This window comes from Salmo trutta, unplaced genomic scaffold, assembly GCF_901001165.1.
Source record: "Salmo trutta unplaced genomic scaffold, fSalTru1.1, whole genome shotgun sequence".
In the NCBI taxonomy this organism is placed as follows: Eukaryota; Metazoa; Chordata; class Actinopteri; order Salmoniformes; family Salmonidae; genus Salmo; species Salmo trutta.
In genome coordinates this window covers 2,329-22,194 of record NW_021822528.1, presented here as the reverse complement: position 1 = coordinate 22,194, position 19,866 = coordinate 2,329, and the positions used below count along the sequence as shown (strand labels likewise).

At 48.9% G+C, this 19,866-nt stretch overlaps 1 protein-coding gene across 2 annotated transcripts; it reads left to right on the top strand.

The window, feature by feature from the left end:
• The first annotated feature begins 410 nt into the window (after positions 1 to 410).
• On the top strand, positions 411 to 16,247 carry LOC115182541 (RNA polymerase-associated protein LEO1). 2 transcript variants are annotated; one of them, XM_029744097.1, is made up of 15 exons: positions 411 to 515; positions 931 to 1,073; positions 1,157 to 1,431; positions 1,561 to 1,961; positions 3,642 to 3,793; positions 3,947 to 3,953; positions 5,435 to 5,529; positions 7,345 to 7,493; positions 7,653 to 7,737; positions 8,723 to 8,817; positions 9,536 to 9,670; positions 12,397 to 12,532; positions 14,367 to 14,568; positions 15,564 to 15,661; positions 15,935 to 16,247. In XM_029744097.1, exons 1-15 carry the CDS (start codon positions 458 to 460, stop codon positions 16,049 to 16,051), a joined length of 2,148 nt encoding a protein of 715 aa, XP_029599957.1. In that variant the 5' UTR covers positions 411 to 457; the 3' UTR covers positions 16,052 to 16,247. The 2 variants fall into 2 exon arrangements, with proteins under 2 accessions (XP_029599957.1, XP_029599956.1); XM_029744096.1 differs by having other exon boundaries at positions 3,642 to 3,953.
• The last annotated feature ends 3,619 nt before the right edge of the window (positions 16,248 to 19,866 follow it).

The window sequence follows — 19,866 nt, the reverse complement described above, 5'->3', positions numbered from 1 at the left end:
TATATGTTGAAGAGGGTGGGGCTCAAGCTGCGTCCCTGTCTCACTCCACAGCCCTGTGGAAAGAAGTCAATTTTAACCACACGCTTGTTGTTTGTGTATATGGATTTTATAATGTATGTTTTTCCCCAACACCTCTTTCCATCAATTTGTATAACTGCAGTTATTCTGCAATTACTGCGTCCAAAATACCACAGTCGACTGCAGATACTGCACTTTTATTGCAGTTTCAAAACGGCAATCTTTTTGGTAAGGGTTAAATGATAAAATAACACAATGATTCCCATGAACGTATTAATCTGATGCATGTTTACATGCACCTTATTTCATAGCGCTCATCTGCCGCCACCAGGTGGAGACTCAACGCAGTTAATCGTGCATTTCTGTGTGGTGCTGAACTGGGAAACTACATCTGCAAAAGCGCTAATCTATCACTTCCGGTTCGTCTTCAACCAAAGAAATGGCGGACATGGACGAACTGTTCGGGAGTGATGGGGACAGTGACAACGAACAAAGAGGTGAAGTTAGCCATCAAAATGCTGTTCAGAAAAGTTAGCTAAATACGTCTAAAGATACGCTAGATGAATAGCTTCATGCAGTTACAGCTAGCAAGCTAGCTAATGTGATCTAGCTAAGGCCGGTTGGCTGATGCTAGCTAGCTAAGCTAACGTTAAGTAGCTAACAAGTAGCTAACGTTAGTAAAGAGGACCTTTGAGAATATCCATCAACAACCTAACCAGAACCAAAATAGCCAGTACATACTTGGTCCAGCACATTAACGTTAGCTAGCTAACCAACCAAGCTCTCCGTAGGGCGTACGTGCGTAGCTAACGTTGGTATTTGTGTTTATTTCACATGCATGTACATTTCCCCTCTGCTGAAAGCTAACATGACAGTGTGTGTGTGTGTGTGTGTGTGTGTGTGTGTGCGCAGTGGTCTCAGCAGTGGCGTCTGGCTCTGGTTCAGGTTCTGAATCTGAGCCGGAGATGCCCAGGTCCCGTTCCCATAGTAACGCCTCCGGCAGCGACAGCGGGAGAGATGATGATGGACAAGACGGGGGAAAGCCCAACACCAAGGTGAGGTCCAGTTGTTTCAGTACATACACACACAGGAAACACTCTTAGCCTCAATAATGACATGGTATAACTCTATGAACCAGGAGCTGTTTGGGGATGACAGTGAAGAGGAACGCCATAGTCGACACAGCGACAACCAATCAAACCTGTCAGAACACTCAGGAAACCAGTCGGACGCCAGCATGCACTCGGAGCCCGAGGACAATGACCAGTCAGACGCGGAGCAGCACAGTGGGTCGGAGAGAGGGCACCGGGAGGAAGAGGAGGAAGATGGAGATCGAAGGTCAGAGGCAGGCAGTCCAGTATCGGGGGCGGGGAGCCCCAGGTCTGGGAGGGGCAGTGCTCGCTCTGAGAAGAGGTGAGGAGGAATGATTATGGAATGGTTTTATATAGGCTAGTGCTTTTTCACCTGGTATTAAAAGCACTTTGAGTGAAAACAAATTTCATTGGAATGTACGTAATGCATAATAACTTGTTTTCCCGCCAGTATCCATAGCGACCCCGGCACAAACCATTCGGCTCCCGGCACCCCCCATTCGGCGCCCGGCACCCCCCACTCGGCCCCCCAATCTGTTCCCGGCACCCCCCAGTCTGTTCCCGGCACCCCCCTGTCAGACCCCGGCACCCCCCTGTCAGACCCCGGCACCCCCCTGTCAGACCCCGGCACCCCCCGCTCAGGGCCCGGCACCCCCCGCTCAGGGCCCGGAACCCCCCACTCAGATGGGGAGGGGTCAGGCAAGGAGAACCAATCAGATGATGAAAAGTGGGGAGGAGGGGCTAAGAGTGACCAATCAGAAGATGAGGAGGAGAAGAAGCGGCACCAATCGGACGAAGAGCGAGAGATTTCTGATGAGGGCGGGGCGGGGCACAGGAGCAGGAAGAAGTCAGGTATTGAAGAAAGTGTGTGTGTGTGTGGTCTGAAGGACCTTCCTCTAGCCACTCACTAGATCAGCCTTGAAGTTTGAAAAGAAAACTGTTGCAACCTTCAGCAACATCTGCTTTACTATTGTATTAATGTACCGCTACTCTATCAGGCTTTATCAATATGATATTGTTGTATCACATCCTATATGCCATTGTTTGCTGCTGTGCCCTTGAACAAGGCACTTACCCCCCCACAACAGCAGCTCCCTGGGAACCCAGTCTGGCAGCCCCCTTACCTCTAAAAAACCTCTATACAGTGCATTCTGAAAGTATCCAGACCCCTTGGCTTTTTCCACATTTTGTTACGTTACAGCCTTATTCTAAAATGGATTAAATCATTTTCCGTCATCAATCTACGCGCAATATCCCATAATGACAAAGCAAAAACTGAAATATCACATTTACATAAGTATTCACACCCTTTACTCAGTACTTTGTGGAAGCACCGTTAGCAGCAATTACAGCCATGAGTCTTCTTGGGTATGACGCTACAAGCTTGTCACACCTGTATTTGGGGAGTTTCTCCCATTGTTCTCTGCAGATCCTATCAAGCTCTGTCAGGTTGGAAGGAGAGCATCGCTGCACACTTTTTTCAGGTCTCTCCAGAGATGTTGGATCGGGTTCAAGTCCGGGCTCTGGCTGGGCCCCTCAAAGACATTCAGAGACTTGTCCCGAAGTCACTCCTGCGTTGTCTTGGCTGTGTGCTTAGGGTCGTTGTCCTGTTGGAAGGTGAACCTTCGCCCCAGGCTGAGGTCCTGAGCACTTTGGAGCAGGTTTTCATCAAGGGATTCTCTGTACTTTGCTCCATTCATCTTTCCCTCGATCCTGACTAGTCTCCCAGTCCCTGCCGCTGAAAGACATCCCCACAGCATGATGCTGCCACCACCATGCTTCACCGTAGGGATGATGACAGGTTTCATCCAGACGGGACACTTGGCATTCAGGCCAAAGAGTTCAATCTTGGTTTCATCAAACCAGAGAATATTGTTTCTCATGGTCTGAATGTCCTTTAGGTGCCTTTTGGCCAACTCCAAGTGGGCTGTCATGTGCCTTTTACTGAGGAGTGGCTTCTGTCTGGTTACTCTACCATAAGGGCCTGATTGGTGAAGTGCTGTAGAGTTGGTTGTCCTTATGGAAGGTTCTCCAATCTCCACAGAGGAACTCTGGAGCTCTGCCAGAGTGACCATTGGGTTCTTGGTCACCTCCCTGACCAAGGCCCTTCTCCCCCGACTGCTCAGTTTGTCCGGGTGGCCAGCTCTAGGAAGAGTCTTGGTGGTTCCAAACTTCTTCCATTTAAGAATGATGGAGGCCACTGTGTTCTTGGGGACCTTAAATACTTAAGAAATGTTTTTGGTACCCTTCCCCAGATCTGTACCTCGATACAATCCTTTCAAAATAATTTAATCAATTTTAGAATAAGACTGTAACGTAACAAAATGTGTAAAAAGTCAAGGGGTCTGAAAACTTTCAGAATGCACTGTGTGTATATGTGTCTTTTCAGAGGGGGGTTGGGTTAAAAGGGAAGTAACATTTCGATTGGACCTTGTGTGCAATTAACCAGTAAAATGATCTTAAATCTTTGTTTGAGCAATGACTGGAAGTCTACAGGAGAATTCTAATAATTAAATGATGTGTGTCCTTCAGAGTCTGCGAAGGGCAGTGACAGCGAGGATGACTTCGTCGGACGGAAGAACAAGAAGATGGCGTCTGCCTCAGACTCTGACAGCGATGTTGGAGCCAAGAAGAAAATGGCGTCTGCCTCAGACTCTGACAGCGACGTTGGAGCCAAGAAGAAGATGGCGGCGTCTGCCTCAGACTCTGACAGCGACGTTGGAGCCAAGAAGAAGATGGCGGCTTCTGCCTCAGACTCTGACAGCGATGTTGGAGCCAAGAAGAAGATGGCGGCTTCTGCCTCAGACTCTGACAGCGACGTTGGAGCCAAGAAAAAGGGAAAAGGTAAACCTAGATCTGAAGGCTGGTTGCAACAATAACTTTCCCAAAAATCCTTGGTTTTCCAGAAATCCTGGTTGGAGGATTCCGGATTTCCTGCTTATCCCCGCCTGAACCCGGGAGTCTTCCAACCGGGAATTCTGGAAAACTTATCTGAAGAGTCCTATATGTGGTCTCCTCAACGCATACTAGAGGAGAAGATCCAAGGTTCCTCCCGGTGTAGGCTTGGCCAGTATATATCATATATACCAGGGATCATCAACTAGATTCAGCCGCGGGCCAATGTTTTTAGGAAAAAAAAATATTGAGTGGGTCTTCCGGCAGGGGTCCGGAACATAATTACAAATCATTTGTAGACTGCAAATTGACCACAAAAATCTCAAACAGATATAATATTTGACTAAAACATAATCATTTCAAACCTGCTTACATTTGTATGTCTAATGCATGGGAATACTTTGGAACTGATTTTCCAAAATTAAAATCACTTGGAGCTGATTTCCTGGTGTATTTAGTCTTTTATGTTAAAAAAAATAACATTGCTCAACTTGGGGGGCCAAATAAAAACCATTTGGCCTGTGGGCCGCCATTTGAGGAACCCTGATATATACCGTGTACTGGGGTATTTGGAAATAGCCACAAGATGGATTTGCAATACCGTTGTAACTATCTCATTTATTTAATCAATTAGAATATTTGTAGCTACTTTTTATGTTATGAAATACAGTACCTGCAGTCAACTTGTGCAATACGTTTGGTGATCTGCTTTATCTCCTGTCACATTATTTTACATTATGAAGCTTATCGGTAGTCCCCAGTTATGTGGTGAGACCGGAGCCTTGAGTCACTCACTGTTGTGCATCATGAGCCAGGAAATGTAGTTACACACATTTGATAGCTAAATATCTCATCACTATTAAGTGGACTGTCTAAAAGGTGCTAAATGCTCTGCAGTTGTGCATTTGGTTTGCTAATTTAGTAGCTAGGTATCTAGCTAAGTGGTTATTTTCTTCCAAAATCAAGCGTTGCTTGGTAACAGCAGAGAATCCCCTCCTGGATCAGGAGAATCCCCCTTGCTGTCTAGTATTTGTTTTGTGCATGTAGCATTTTTGAGTTACTTTTATAACGTTATGAGCTGAGATGTCTGTTCTGCAAATAGTTTGTCAGAGACTATAAAATGTCCGCAATGCGCTCGTTAGCATTTAGCTAGCATTCACTATGGGATTTCACATGTGCTTATTAGCATTGGTAACCTCCATATTGCAGAGGCTTAGTGGGGTGTGATAATGGCGCCCCTTGTGTTCTGTGCCGGTATTACTGAATATCCCAGGATGGCACAAGGTCGGTATGACAGTCTGGATACCACCCAAGCCTACTCCGATGCACTTTGAGAAGGAGGCGGGGGAGTCAGGGTATAATCCCTCCATGTTCAACTCCTACCTGTCAAAGGTTAGGGGTCAGGACTCATCTCTCTATCTCTTCCTCAGGTAAGAAGCCAGCAGCAGACGACCTGTTTGGAGAGGCAGACGACATCTCATCAGACAGTGATGCTGAGAAACCCCCCACTCCAGGACAACCCCTGGTGAGACATACTTTACCCCCCCACTCCAGGACAACCCCTGGTGAGACATACTTTACCCCCCCCACTCCAGGACAACCCCTGGTTGAGACATACTTTACCCCCCCACTCCAGGACAACCCCTGTGAGACATACTTTACCCCCCCACTCCAGACAACACCCTGGTGAGACATACTTTACCCCCCACTCCAGGACAACCCCTGGTGACATACTTTACCCCCCACTCCAGGACAACCCCTGGTGAGACACTTTACCCCCCCACTCCAGGACAACCCCTGGTGAGACATACTTTACCCCCCCAATCCAGGACAACCCCTGGTGACACATACTTTACCCCCCCACTCCAGGACAACCCCTGGTGAGACATACTTTACCCCCCACTCCAGGACAACCCCTGGTGAGACATACTTTACCCCCCCACTCCAGGACAACCCCTGGTGAGACATACTTTACCCCCCCACTCCAGGACAACCCCTGGTGAGACATACTTTACCCCCCACTCCACTCCAGGACAACCCCTGGTGACACATACTTTACCCCCCACTCCACTCCAGGACAACCCCTGGTGAGACATACTTTACCCCCCCACTCCAGGACAACCCCTGGTGAGACATACTTTACCCCCCACTCCAGGACAACCCCTGGTGAGACATACTTTACCCCCCACTCCAGGACAACCCTGGTGAGACATACTTTACCCCCCCACTCCAGGACAACCCCTGGTGACACATACTTTACCCCCCACTCCAGGACAACCCCTGGTGAGACATACTTTACCCCCCCCCACTCCAGGACAACCCCTGGTGACACATACTTTACCCCCCCACTCCAGGACAACCCCTGGTGAGACATACTTTCCCCCCCCACTCCAGGATAACCCCTGGTGATACATACTTTACCCCCCCCTCCACTCCGGACAACCCCTGGTGATACATACTTTACCCCCCCCTCCACTCCAGGACAACCCCTGGTGAGACATACTTTACCTCCCCCCCCACTCCAGGACAACCCCTGGTGAGACATACTTTACCCCCCCCCCCCACTCCAGGATAACCCCTGGTGAGACATACTTTACCCCCCCCCACTCCAGGACAACCCCTGGTGAGACATACTTTACCCCCCCTCCAGGACAACCCCTGGTGAGACATACTTTACCCCCCACTCCAGGACAACCCCTGGTGAGACATACTTTACCCCCCCACTCCAGGACAACCCCTGGTGAGACATACTTACCCCCCCACTCCAGGACAACCCCTGGTGAGACATACTTTACCCCCCCCCACTCCAGGACAACCCCTGGTGAGACATACTTACCCCCCCACTCCAGGACAAACCCCTGGTGAGACCATACTTTACCCCCCCACTCCAGGACAACCCCTGGTGAGACCATACTTTACCCCCCACTCCAGGACAACCCCTGGTGGAGACATACTTTACCCCCCACTCCACTCCAGGACAACCCCTGGTGAGACATACTTTACCCCCCACTCCAGGACAACCCCTGGTGAGACATACTTTAACCCCCCCACTCCAGGACAACCCCTGGTGAGACATACTTTACCCCCCACTCCAGGACAACCCCTGGTGAGACATACTTTACCCCCCCCACTCCAGGACAACCCCTGGTGAGGACATACTTTACCCCCCCACCCCAGGACAACCCCTGGTGAGACATACTTTACCCCCCCACCCCAGGACAACCCCTGGTGAGACATACTTTACCCCCCCACTCCAGGACAACCCCTGGTGACACATACTTTACCTCTGCATGTTAGAGAACTAATAATGAAGCATGTCTGTGTGTGTTTCTCTCCCCAGGACCAAGAGGATGGTATGGAAGGGGAGCAGGCTGAGGAGGAGCCCGTCCCAGAGACTCGTATCGAGGTGGAGATTCCTAAAGTCAGCACTGATCTAGGATCAGACCTCTACTTCGTCAAACTACCCAACTTCCTCTCTGTTGAGCCCAGGTTAGACTCACCCCAGCTGGTCCCAGTTCACTTCCTGTCCCCCCCTCCCTGACCCTGACCATTCCATGTTTTCAGATCTGAAGGGTCTGGATAGGTAGAAGCAGTGTCTTCACTCTGAACTGTGTGTATGATGTGATGTGTGTGTTCCTCTCTGTTCAGACCCTTTGACTCCCAGTACTATGAAGATGAGTTTGAGGATGAGGAGATGTTGGATGAAGAGGGACGGACCAGGCTCAAACTGAAGGTGTGTGTGCTCAGTTCCTGCACCGTGTGTGATGGGACGGTGTTGTGTGTGTGATGTGACAGTGATGTGACAGTGTTGTGTGTGTGTGATGTGACAGTGTTGTGTGCGTGATGTGACAGTGATGTGACAGTGTTGTGTGTGTGTGTGTGATGTGACAGTGTTGTGTGTGTGATGTGACAGTGTTGTGTGTGTGTGATGTGACAGTGTTGTGTGTGTGTGTGATGTGACAGTGTTGTGTGTGTGTGTGATGTGACAGTGTTGTGTGTGTGTGTGTGTGATGGGACGGTGTTGTGTGTGATGGGACGGTGTTGTGTGTGATGGGACGGTGTTGTGTGTGATGGGACGGTGTTGTGTGTGATGGGACGGTGTTGTGTGTGTGTGTGTGTGTGTTGTGTGTGATGGGACGGTGGTGTGTGTGTGTGTGATGGGACGGTGGTGTGTGTGTGTGTGATGTGACGGTGTTGTGTGTGTGTGATGGGACGGTGTTGTGTGTGATGGGACGGTGTTGTGTGTGTGATGTGACAGTGTTGTGTGTGTGTGATGTGACAGTGTTGTGTGTGATGTGACAGTGTTGTGTGTGATGTGACAGTGTTGTGTGTGATGTGACAGTGTTGTGTGTGATGTGACAGTGTTGTGTGTGTGTGATGTGACAGTGTTGTGTGTGTGTGATGTGACAGTGTTGTGTGTGATGGGACGGTGTTGTGTGTGTGTGTGTGTTGTGTGTGATGGGACGGTGTTGTGTGTGTGTGTGTTGTGTGTGATGGGACGGTGTTGTGTGTGTTGTGTGTGATGGGACGGTGTTGTGTGTGATGGGACGGTGTTGTGTGTGTTGTGTGTGATGGGACGGTGTTGTGTGTGACAGTGTTGTGTGTGTGTGTGTGTGTGTGTGATGGGACGGTGTTGTGTGTGATGGGACGGTGTTGTGTGTTGTGTGTGATGGGACAGTGTTGTGTGTGTGTGTGATGTGACGGTGTTCTGTGTTCAGGTGGAGAATACTATCCGGTGGAGAGCCAAGAAAGACGAGGAGGGGAACGAGAGCAGAGAGAGTAACGCCCGCATCGTCAAGTGGTCTGACGGCAGGTCAGCATACACACACACACACACACACACACACACACAACCACAAGATCCTCAGAGGGCTAGATGAAGAGGAGTAACACTGGACAGCTGATGAAGAGGAGTAACGCTGGACAGCTGATGAAGAGGAGTAACACTGGACTCCTGATGAAGAGGAGTAACACTGGACTCCTGATGAAGAGGAGTAACACTGGACTCCTGATGAAGAGGAGTAACGCTGGACAGCTGATGAAGAGGAGTAACGCTGGACTCCTGATGAAGAGGAGTAACGCTGGACAGCTGATGAAGAGGAGTAACACTGGACTCCTGATGAAGAGGAGTAACGCTGGACTCCTGATGAAGAGGAGTAACGCTGGACTCCTGATGAAGAGGAGTAACCCTGGACTCCTGATGAAGAGGAGTAACACTGGACTCCTGATGAAGAGGAGTAACACTGGACTCCTGATGAAGAGGAGTAACGCTGGACTCCTGATGATTGTGCTTGAATGAATTATTAATACATTGATTTGACCATGGGAAATGTGTGTTTACGTGTGTATGTATCTGTGGATGTGTTCTGTCTCCACAGCATGTCTCTCCACCTGGGTAACGAGGTGTTTGATGTGTTCTGTCTCCACAGCATGTCTCTCCACCTGGGTAACGAGGTGTTTGATGTGTTCTGTCTCCACAGCATGTCTCTCCACCTGGGTAACGAGGTGTTTGATGTGTTCTGTCTCCACAGCATGTCTCTCCACCTGGGTAACGAGGTGTTTGATGTGTATAAAGCTCCTCTACAAGGAGACCACAACCACCTGTTCATCAGACAAGGGACTGGACTACAGGGACAGGCTGTGTTCAAGACCAAACTCACCTTCAGGTAACACTGTCTATACACACACACACACACACACCTTGCCCTTTGTCTGAGCCCCAACCCAAAGCTCTGAAAGGCATCATGCACCGATACAGGAACACCTTCCGTCCAGATGGACTAGTGAACAACACAGTATCTAAGCTGAGCTCCGTCCAGATGGAATAGTGAATAACAACACAGTGTCTAAGCTGAGCTCCGTCCAGATGGAATAGTGAATAACAACACAGTGTCTAAGCTGAGCTCCGTCCAGATGGAATAGTGAATAACAACACAGTATCTAAGCTGAGCTCCGTCCAGATGGAATAGTGAATAACAACACAGTATCTAAGCTGAGCTCCGTCCAGATGGAATAGTGAACAACAACACAGTATCTAAGCTGAGCTCCGTCCAGATGGACTAGTGACAACAACACAGTATCTAAGCTGAGCTCCGTCCAGATGGAATAGTGAACAACACAGTATCTAAGCTGAGCTCCGTCCAGATGGAATAGTGAACAACACAGTATCTAAGCTGAGTTCCGTCCAGATGGAATAGTGAACAACAACACAGTATCTAAGCTGAGCTCCGTCCAGATGGAATAGTGAACAACAACACAGTATCTAAGCTGAGCTCCGTCCAGATGGAATAGTGAACAACAACACAGTATCTAAGCTGAGCTCCGTCCAGATGGACTAGTGAACAACAACACAGTATCTAAGCTGAGCTCCGTCCAGATGGACTAGTGAATAACAACACAGTATCTAAGCTGAGCTCCGTCCAGATGGAATAGTGAATAACAACACAGTATCTAAGCTAAGCTCCGTCCAGATGGAATAGTGAACAACAACACAGTATCTAAGCTGAGCTCCGTCCAGATGGAATAGTGAACAACACAGTATCTAAGCTGAGCTCCGTCCAGATGGAATAGTGAACAACAACACAGTATCTAAGCTGAGCTCCGTCCAGATGGAATAGTGAACAACAACAACACAGTATCTAAGCTGAGCTCCGTCCAGATGGAATAGTGAACAACAACAACACAGTATCTAAGCTGAGCTCCGTCCAGATGGAATAGTGAACAACAACAACAACAGTATCTAAGCTGAGCTCCGTCCAGATGGAATAGTGAACAACAACAACACAGTATCTAAGCTGAGCTCCGTCCAGATGGAATAGTGAACAACAACAACACAGTATCTAAGCTGAGCTCCATCCAGATGGAATAGTGAACAACAACACAGTATCTAAGCTGAGCTCCGTCCAGATGGAATAGTGAACAACAACACAGTATCTAAGCTGAGCTCCGTCCAAACACGTCTTATCTGAGAGATCAGAACAGAGTGGGTTACTGTCTACCTTTAGCCAAGCTGCTTACAGTAAAAGTATTAGAATAGAACGGGCTTGTTTTGGAAATCGTGTGGCTCAGTTGGTAGAGCATGGTGTTTGCAACGCAAGGGTTGTAGGTTCGATTCCCATGGGGGACCAGTATGGAAAAAAATTTATGCATTCACTACTGTAAGTTGCTCTGGATAAGAGCGTCTGCTAAATGACTAAAATGGAAATGGAAATATTAGAATAGAACGGGACTTGTTTTGGTACAGTATTAGAATAGAACGGGACTTGTTTTGGTACGTTATTAGAATAGAACGGGACTTCTTTTGGTACGTTATTAGAATAGAATGGGACTTGTTTTGGTACAGTATTAGAATAGAACGGGACTTGTTTTGGTACAGTATTAGAATAGAACGGGACTTGTTTTGGTACAGTATTAGAATAGAACGGGACTTGTTTTGGTACAGTATTAGAATAGAACGGGACTTGTTTTGGTACAGTATTCGAATAGAACGGGACTTGTTTTGGTACAGTATTAGAATAGAACGGGACTTGTTTTGGTACAGTATTAGAATAGAACGGGACTTGTTTTGGTACAGTATTAGAATAGAACGGGACTTGTTTTGGTACAGTATTAGAATAGAACGGGACTTGTTTGGTACAGTATTAGAATAGAACGGGACTTGTTTTGGTACAGTATTAGAATAGAATGGGACTTGTTTTGGTACAGTATTAGAATAGAACGGGACTTGTTTTGGTACAGTATTAGAATAGAACGGGACTTGTTTTGGTACAGTATTAGAATAGAACGGGACTTGTTTTGGTACAGTATTAGAATAGAACGGGACTTGTTTTGGTACAGTATTAGAATAGAACGGGACTTGTTTTGGTACAGTATTAGAATAGAACGGGACTTGTTTTGGTACAGTATTAGAATAGAACGGGACTTGTTTTGGTACAGTATTAGAATAGAACGGGACTTGTTTTTGGTACAGTATTAGAATAGAACGGGACTTGTTTTGGTACAGTATTAGAATAGAACGGGACTTGTTTTGGTACAGTACTAGAATAGAACGGGACTTGTTTTGGTACAGTACTAGAATAGAACGGGACTTGTTTTTGTACGTTATTAGAATAGAACGGGACTTGTTTTTGTACGTTATTAGAATAGAACGGGACTTGTTTTTGTACGTTATTAGAATAGAACGGGACTTGTTTTTGTACGTTATTAGAATAGAACGGGACTTGTTTTTGTACGTTATTAGAATAGAACGGGACTTGTTTTTGTACGTTATTAGAATAGAACGGGACTTGTTTTAGTACAGAATTCTGAGAGTCTGTTCCTCTTTCAGTCTGAAGGAATAAACATGAATATCTGATTTGAGATATAAAGCTATTATTGTGTGTTCTCTCTCCAGACCCCACTCAACAGACAGCGCCACCCACAGGAAGATGACCCTCTCTCTGGCTGACCGCTGCTCTAAGACCCAGAAGATTAGAATACTGCCCATGGCTGGACGAGACCCTGAGTCTCAACGCAACGAGATGATCAAGGTAACACACACCGGACTGTGTGGTTCATATAGGATGTCATGTAATAAGGTTAAGAGATGTGGGGTGTAATGTTGGCAGAACTACACTCAACAAAAATATTAACGCAAAAATGCAACCATTTAAAAGATTTTACTGAGTTACAGTTCATATAAATAAATCAGTCAATGAAAATACATTCATTAGGCCTTGATCTATGGATTTGACATGACTGGGAATACAGATATGCATCTGTTGTTCACAGATACCTTAGATAAAGAAAACCAGTCAGTATCTGGTGTGACCACCATTAGCCTCATGCAGCGTGACACATCTCCTTCACATAGAGTTGATCCGGCTGTTGATTGTGGCCTGTGGAATGTTGTCCCAATCCTCTTCAATGGCTGTGCAGAGTTGCTGGATATTGGCGGGAACTGGAACACGCTGTTCTATACGTTGATCCAGAGCATCCCAAACATGCTCAATGGGTGACATGTCTGGTGAGTATGCAGGCCATGGAAGAACTGGGACATTTTCAGCTTCCAGGAATTGTGTACAGATCCTTGCAACATGGGGCAGTGCTTTATCATGCTGAAACATGAGGTGATGGCAGTGGATGAATGGCATGACAATGGGCCTCAGGATCTGGTCACAGTATCTCTGTGCATTCAAATTTCCATTGATAAAATGCAATTAGGTTCGTTGTCTGTAACTCATGCCTGCCCATACCATAACCCCACCGCCATCATGGGGCACTCTGTTCATAACGTTGACAACGCTCGCCCACACAACGCCTTCTGCCCGGTACAGTTGAAACTTCTCCAGTGTGCCTGTTGCCATCAAAGGTGAGTATTTACCCACTGAAGTTGGTTACAACACAGAACTGCAGTCAGGTCAAGACCCTGGTGAGGACGACGAGCACACAGATGAGCTTCCCTGAGATGGTTTCTGACAGTTTGTGCAGAAATTCTTCAGTTGTGCAAACCCACAGTTTAATCAGCTGTCTGGGTGGCTGATCTCAGATGATCCCACAGTTTCATCAGCTGTCCGGGTGGCTGATCTCAGATGATCCCACAGTTTCATCAGCTGTCTGGGTGGCTGGTCTCAGATGATCCCACAGTTTCATCAGCTGTCTGGGTGGCTGGTCTCAGATGATCCCACAGTTTCATCAGCTGTCCGGGTGGCTGGTCTCAGATGATCCCACAGTTTCATCAGCTGTCCGGGTGGCTGATCTCAGAATTCTCTAAAACGATGTTACGGAGGTGCTTTATGGTAGAGAAATGAACATAAAGTTATCTGGACATTCCTGCAGTCAGCATGCCTATTGCCCGATCCCTCAAAACTTGAGACATCTGTGGCATTGTGTTGTGTGACAAAACTGCACATTTTAGAGTGGCCTTTTATTGGCCCCAGCACAAGGTGCACCTGAGTAATGATCATGCTGTTTAATCAGCTTCTTGATATTCCACACTTGTCAGTTTGATGGATTATCTTGGCAAAGGAGAAATTCTCACTAACAGGGATGTAAACAAATTTGTGGACAACATTTGAGCGAAATAAGCTTTTTGTGCTTATGGAACATTTCTTTAATCATTTATATCAGCTCATTAAAAACATGGGACCAACACTTTACATGTTGCGTTTTATATTTTTGTTCAGTATAATAACTAGTCTGTAGACGAGACAGACTTTCTGTTGTTACTAGAAGCACTGACTGGGCTTCTATTGCTGATTTACAGTCTCCTATGTTTTCTCAGAACATTTCAAATAGACAGGACGACACCTTCTCATTTGAGGGGTTAAAATGTTGACCCGTCTCTCCTCCTGCTCCTCCCTTCCTCTCTCCCTCCCCCTACAGAAAGAGGAGGAGCGTCTGCGTGCGTCTATCCGCCGTGAGGGCCAACAGCGGCGGATGAGAGAGAAGCAGCACCAACGAGGTCTGAGCGCCGGTTACCTGGAGCCTGATCGCTATGACGACGATGAGGAGGGGGACGAGTCGGTCAGCCTGGCCGCCATCAAGAGCAAATACAAAGGAGGAGGAGGAGGAGGAGGACTGAGGGGTGAGGACACACACCATATCTAAACAGAGACACATCCAGGTCAAATACAAGGGCTGAGGAGACAGCGAAAGTGTTTGTATTTGCTCATGTTAATGCGTTCTCTCCCTTTCTCTACACCGTCTCCCCCTCCTCTCTTCCGTCCCCCTCCTCTCTTCCGTCCCCCTCCTCTGCTCCGTCCCCCTCCTCTGCTCCGTCCCCCTCCTCTGCTCCGTCCCCCTCCTCTGCTCCGTCCCCCTCCTCTGCTCCGCCCCCCTCCTCTGCTCCGCCCCCCTCCTCTGCTCCGTCCCCCCCTCCTCTGCTCCGTCCCCCCCTCCTCTGCTCCGTCCCCTCCTCCTCTGCTCCGTCCCCTCCTCCCCTGCGCCGCCCCTCTTCCCTCTGCTCCGTCCCCTCCTCCTCTGCTCCGTCCACCCCCCTCCTCTGCTCCGTCCCCCTCCTCCTCTGCTCCGTCCCCTCCTCTGCTCCGTCCCCCCCTCCTCTACTTCGTCCCCCTCCTCTGCTCCGTCCCCCTCCTCTGCTCCGTCCCCCCCCTCCCTCTGCTCCGTCCCCCCCTCCTCTGCTCCGTCCCCCCCTCCTCTGCTCCGTCCCCCCCTCCTCTGCTCCGTCCCCTCCTCCCCTGCGCCGTCCCCTCTTCCTCTGCTCCGTCCCCTCCTCCTCTGCTCCGTCCCCCCCTCCTCTGCTCCGTCCCCCTCCTCCTCTGCTCCGTCCCCTCCTCTGCTCCGTCCCCTCCTCCTCTGCTCCGTCCCCCCCTCCTCTGCTCCGTCCCCCTCCTCTGCTCCGTCCCCTCCTCCTCTGCTCCGTCCCCTCCTCCTCTGCTCCGTCCCCCCCTCCTCTGCTCCGTCCCCCTCCTCTGCTCCGTCCCCTCCTCCTCTGCTCCGTCCCCCCCTCCTCTGCTCCGTCCCCCCCTCCTCTGCTCCGTCCTCCCCTCCTCTGCTCCGTCCTCTCCTCCTCTGCTCCGTCCCCCTCCTCTCTTCCGTCCCTCTCCTCCCTCCATATAGAGGAGCGTGCTAGGATCTACTCGTCTGACAGTGATGAGGGTTCTGATGATGATAAAGCCCAGAGACTGCTCAAGGCCAAGAAACTAGACTCTGATGAGGTGAGACACACACACACACACACACACACACACACACACACACACACACACACACACACACACAGGTGTTAGTACAGTGAGAGAATGGAGAGATGAGTTGTGACAGAGGGTGCAGTCCTATGATCTACCAGCAGAAGACAGTGTGAATCACTACATATAGGAATCTAGTTCAGGTAAAAAGCACTTTGAGGCAGATCTGAAGTGAGTCAAATCACATTTTTCCTGTCTCTCTCCCCCCTCCCTCTTTCTCCCCCCTCTCTCTTCTCTCTGTAGGAAGGGGAGAGTTCAGGGAAGAGGAAGGCTGAGGAGGATGACGAGGAGGAGGTGGAACCCAAGAAGGCAAAGAAATACGTCATCAGCGATGAAGAGGAGGAGGAAGATGATGAATGATATCATTTTTTTATATCATACCACTGTATTATCAGTGTTTTGTTATATCCAATGCGTCGCGATGTAGACCTAAACGTTTCATTTGTAGTTTGTATATTTTCTAATGATGACTGTGTGTGTGAGAGAGAGAGAGAGAGCTCTGTACAGCTGTAGGAATAAAGAGAAGATGAACTAGGTGTTTATCTCAATGACCAAACCTCAGTCTCTTTGTTCTGATTATTTTTTAAAGTTTTACTTTTGTTTTTGTTTTGAGATGTCCATTTTCTAATGGAGGTTAAAGATGGAGAGTTGAAAGGGGGAGGGGAAGGACTGTCTGACCTCTTCACTAACAGTAGATACTGTTCAATCCATCTGGCACAGGAGAGGGAGAAGTGGAGGATGAGGATGGGTAAGAGAGGGGGGTTAGTGACCAGTCTTTGTGAAGATCTCATTCTCCTCACGTCCTCTCTCCTCGTCTCCTCAAAACCAATTGGATCAGAAATGGGGTTTGAGAAGGTGACGAGGAGTATAGAATTGAGATTGAGGAGTATAGAGGGAGAATGGAGAGAGCGGGGAGAAGGAGGGGGGAGGAGTAGAATGGAGAGAGGGGGGGAGGAGAATGGAGGGGGGGAGGAGTAGAATGGAGAGGGGGGAGGAGAATGGAGATGGGGGGGAAATGAGTGGGGAGGACAATGGAGGGGGGAGTAGAATGGAGATAGAGGGGGGGTAAGGAGAGAGAGAGAGGGGGGTAAGGAGAAAGAGAGAGGGGGGGTAAGAGAGAGGGGGGGTAAGGAGAGAGAGAGGGGGGTAAGGAGAGAGAGAGGGGGGGTAAGGAGAGAGAGAGAGGGGGGGTAAGGAGAAAGAGAGAGGGGGGGTAAGGAGAGAGAGAGGGGGGGTAAGGAGAGAGAGAGAGAGAGGGGGGTAAGGAGAGAGAGAGAGAGGGTAAGGAGAGAGAGAGAGAGGGGGGGTAAGGAGAGAGAGAGAGAGAGGGTAAGGAGAGAGAGAGAGAGGGGGGTAAGGAGAGAGAGAGAGGGTAAGGAGAGAGAGAGAGGGTAAGGAGAGAGAGAGAGAGAGAGAGGGGGGGTAAGGAGAGAGAGAGAGGGTAAGGAGAGAGAGAGAGAGGGGTAAGGAGAGAGAGAGAGAGGGGGGGTAAGGAGAGAGAGAGGGGGGGTAAGGAGAGAGAGAGGAAGGGTAAGGAGAGAGAGAGAGAGGAGGGGGCAAGGAGAGGGGGGATGAGAGGAGGGGTAAGGAGAGAGAGAGAGAGGGGGGTAAGGAGAGAGAGAGAGGGGGGGTAAGGAGAGAGAGAGAGGGGGGTAAGGAGAGCGAGAGGGGGGTAAGGAGAGAGAGAGGGGGGGGTAAGGAGAGGAGAGAGGGGGGGTAAGGAGAGAGAGAGGGGGGGTAAGGAGAGAGAGGGGGGTAAGGAGAGAGAGAGGGGGGGTAAGGAGAGAGAGAGGGGAGGGGTAAGGAGAGGGGGGGATGAGAGGAGGGGTAAGGAGAGAGGGGGGCTAAGGGGAGAGAGAGGGGGGTAAGGAGAGAGAGAGGAGGGGTAAGGAGAGAGGGGGGTAAGGGGAGAGAGAGGGGGGGGTAAGGAGAGAGAGAGAGGAGGGGTAAGGAGAGAGAGAGGAGGGGTAAGGAGAGAGAGAGGAGGGTTAAGGAGAGAGAGAGGAGGGTTAAGGAGAGGGGGAGGACAATGGGAAGCTGGTTAGTGAATGTTGCACCAGCCACTCTGACACAGCCTCATATACACAGTACACATTCAACCATACAAGTTGAAGTTTTAACATCACCTGCACAAGTACAGTCAAATGCCTTTTTCTTACTAACTCTGACACCAACAATGTAGTACTAAAAATAACAAGGTAGAATAAAAATAATAACAGGAGAAAGTAAGAAGCTATATTGTTGGTTGGTTTCTCAAATGACTGCCTCGCCTGGTTCACCAACTACTCTGATAGAGTTCAGTGTGTCAAATCGGAGGGCCTGTTGTCCGGACCACTGGCAGTCTCTATGGGGGTACCACAGGGTTCAATTCTTGGGCCAACTCTTTTCTCTGTATACATCAATGATGTCGCTCTTGCTGCTGGTGAGTCTCTGATACACCTCTACGCAGACGACACCATTCTGTATACTTCTGGCCCTTCTTTGGACACTGTGTTAACAACCCTCCAGACGAGCTTCAATGCCATACAACTCTCCTTCCGTGGCCTCCAACTGCTCTTAAATACAAGTAAAACTAAATGCATGCTCTTCAACCGATCGCTGCATGCACCTGCCCGCCCGTCCAGCATCACTACTCTGGACGGTTCTGACTTAGAATATGTGGACAACTACAAATACCTAGGTGTCTGGTTAGACTGTAAACTCTCCTTCCAGACTCACATCAAACATCTCCAATCCAAAGTTAAGTCTAGAATTGGCTTCCTATTTCGCAACAAAGCATCCTTCACTCATGCTGCCAAACATACCCTCGTAAAACTGACCATCCTACTGATCCTCGACTTTGGCGATGTCATTTACAAAATAGCCTCCAATACCCTACTCAATAAATTGGATGAGGTCTATCACAGTGCTATCTGTTTTGTCACCAAAGCCTCATATACTACCCACCACTGCGACCTGTACGCTCTCGTTGGCTGGCCCTCGCTTCATAATCGTCACCAAACACATTGGCTCCAGGTCATCTACAAGACCCTGCTAGGTAAAGTCCCCCTTTATCTCAGCTCGCCGGTCACCATAGCAGCACCCACCTGTAGCACGAAATCCAGCAGGTATATCTCTCTGGTCACCCCCAAAGCCAATTCCTCCTTCGGCCGCCTCGCTTTCCAGTTCTCTGCTGCCAATGACTGAAACGAACTACAAAAATCTCTGAAACTGGAAACGCTTATCTCCCTCACTAGCTTTAAGCACCAGCTGTCAGAGCAGCTCACAGATCACTGCACCTGTACATAGCCCATCTATAATTTAGCCCAAACAACTACCTCTTCCCCTACTGTATTTATTAATTTATTTATTTATTTTGCTCCTTTGCACCCCATTATTTCTATTTCTACTTTGCACTTTCTTCCACTACAAATCTACCATTCCAGTGTTTTAATTGCTATATCGTATTTACTTTGCCACCATGGCCTTTTTTGCCTTTACCTCCCTTATCGCACCTCATTTGCTCACATTGTATATTGTATATAGTGTGTAGAGTCCTGTCAGTGTGTAGAATCCTGTCAGTGTGTAGAGTCCTGTCAGTGTGTAGAGTCCTGTCAGTGTGTAGGGTCCTGTCAGTGTGTAGAGTCCTGTCAGTGTGTAGAGTCCTGTCAGTGTGTAGAGTCCTGTCAGTGTGTAGAGTCCTGTCAGTGTGTAGAGTCCCTGTCAGTGTGTAGGGTCCTGTCAGTGTGTAGAGTCCTGTCAGTGTGTAGAGTCCTGTCAGTGTGTAGAGTCCTGTCAGTGTGTAGAGTCCTGTCAGTGTGTAGAGTCGTGTCAGTGTGTAGAGTCCTGTCAGCGTGTAGAGTCGTGTCAGTGTGTAGAGTCCTGTCAGTGTGTAGAGTCCTGTCAGTGTGTAGAGTCCTGTCAGCGTGTAGAGTCCTGACAGCGTGTAGAGTCCTGTCAGTGTGTAGAGTCCTGTCAGTGTGTCAGTGTGTAGAGTCCTGGCCGTGTGTAGAGTCCTGTCCGTGTGTAGAGTCCTGTCAGTGTGTAGGGTCCTGTCAGTGTGTAGAGTCCTGTCAGCATGTAGAGTCCTGTCAGCGTGTAGAGTCCTGTCAGCATGTAGAGTCCTGTCAGCGTGTAGAGTCCTGTCAGCGTGTAGGGTCCTGTCAGTGTGTAGAATCCTGTCAGTGTGTAGAGTC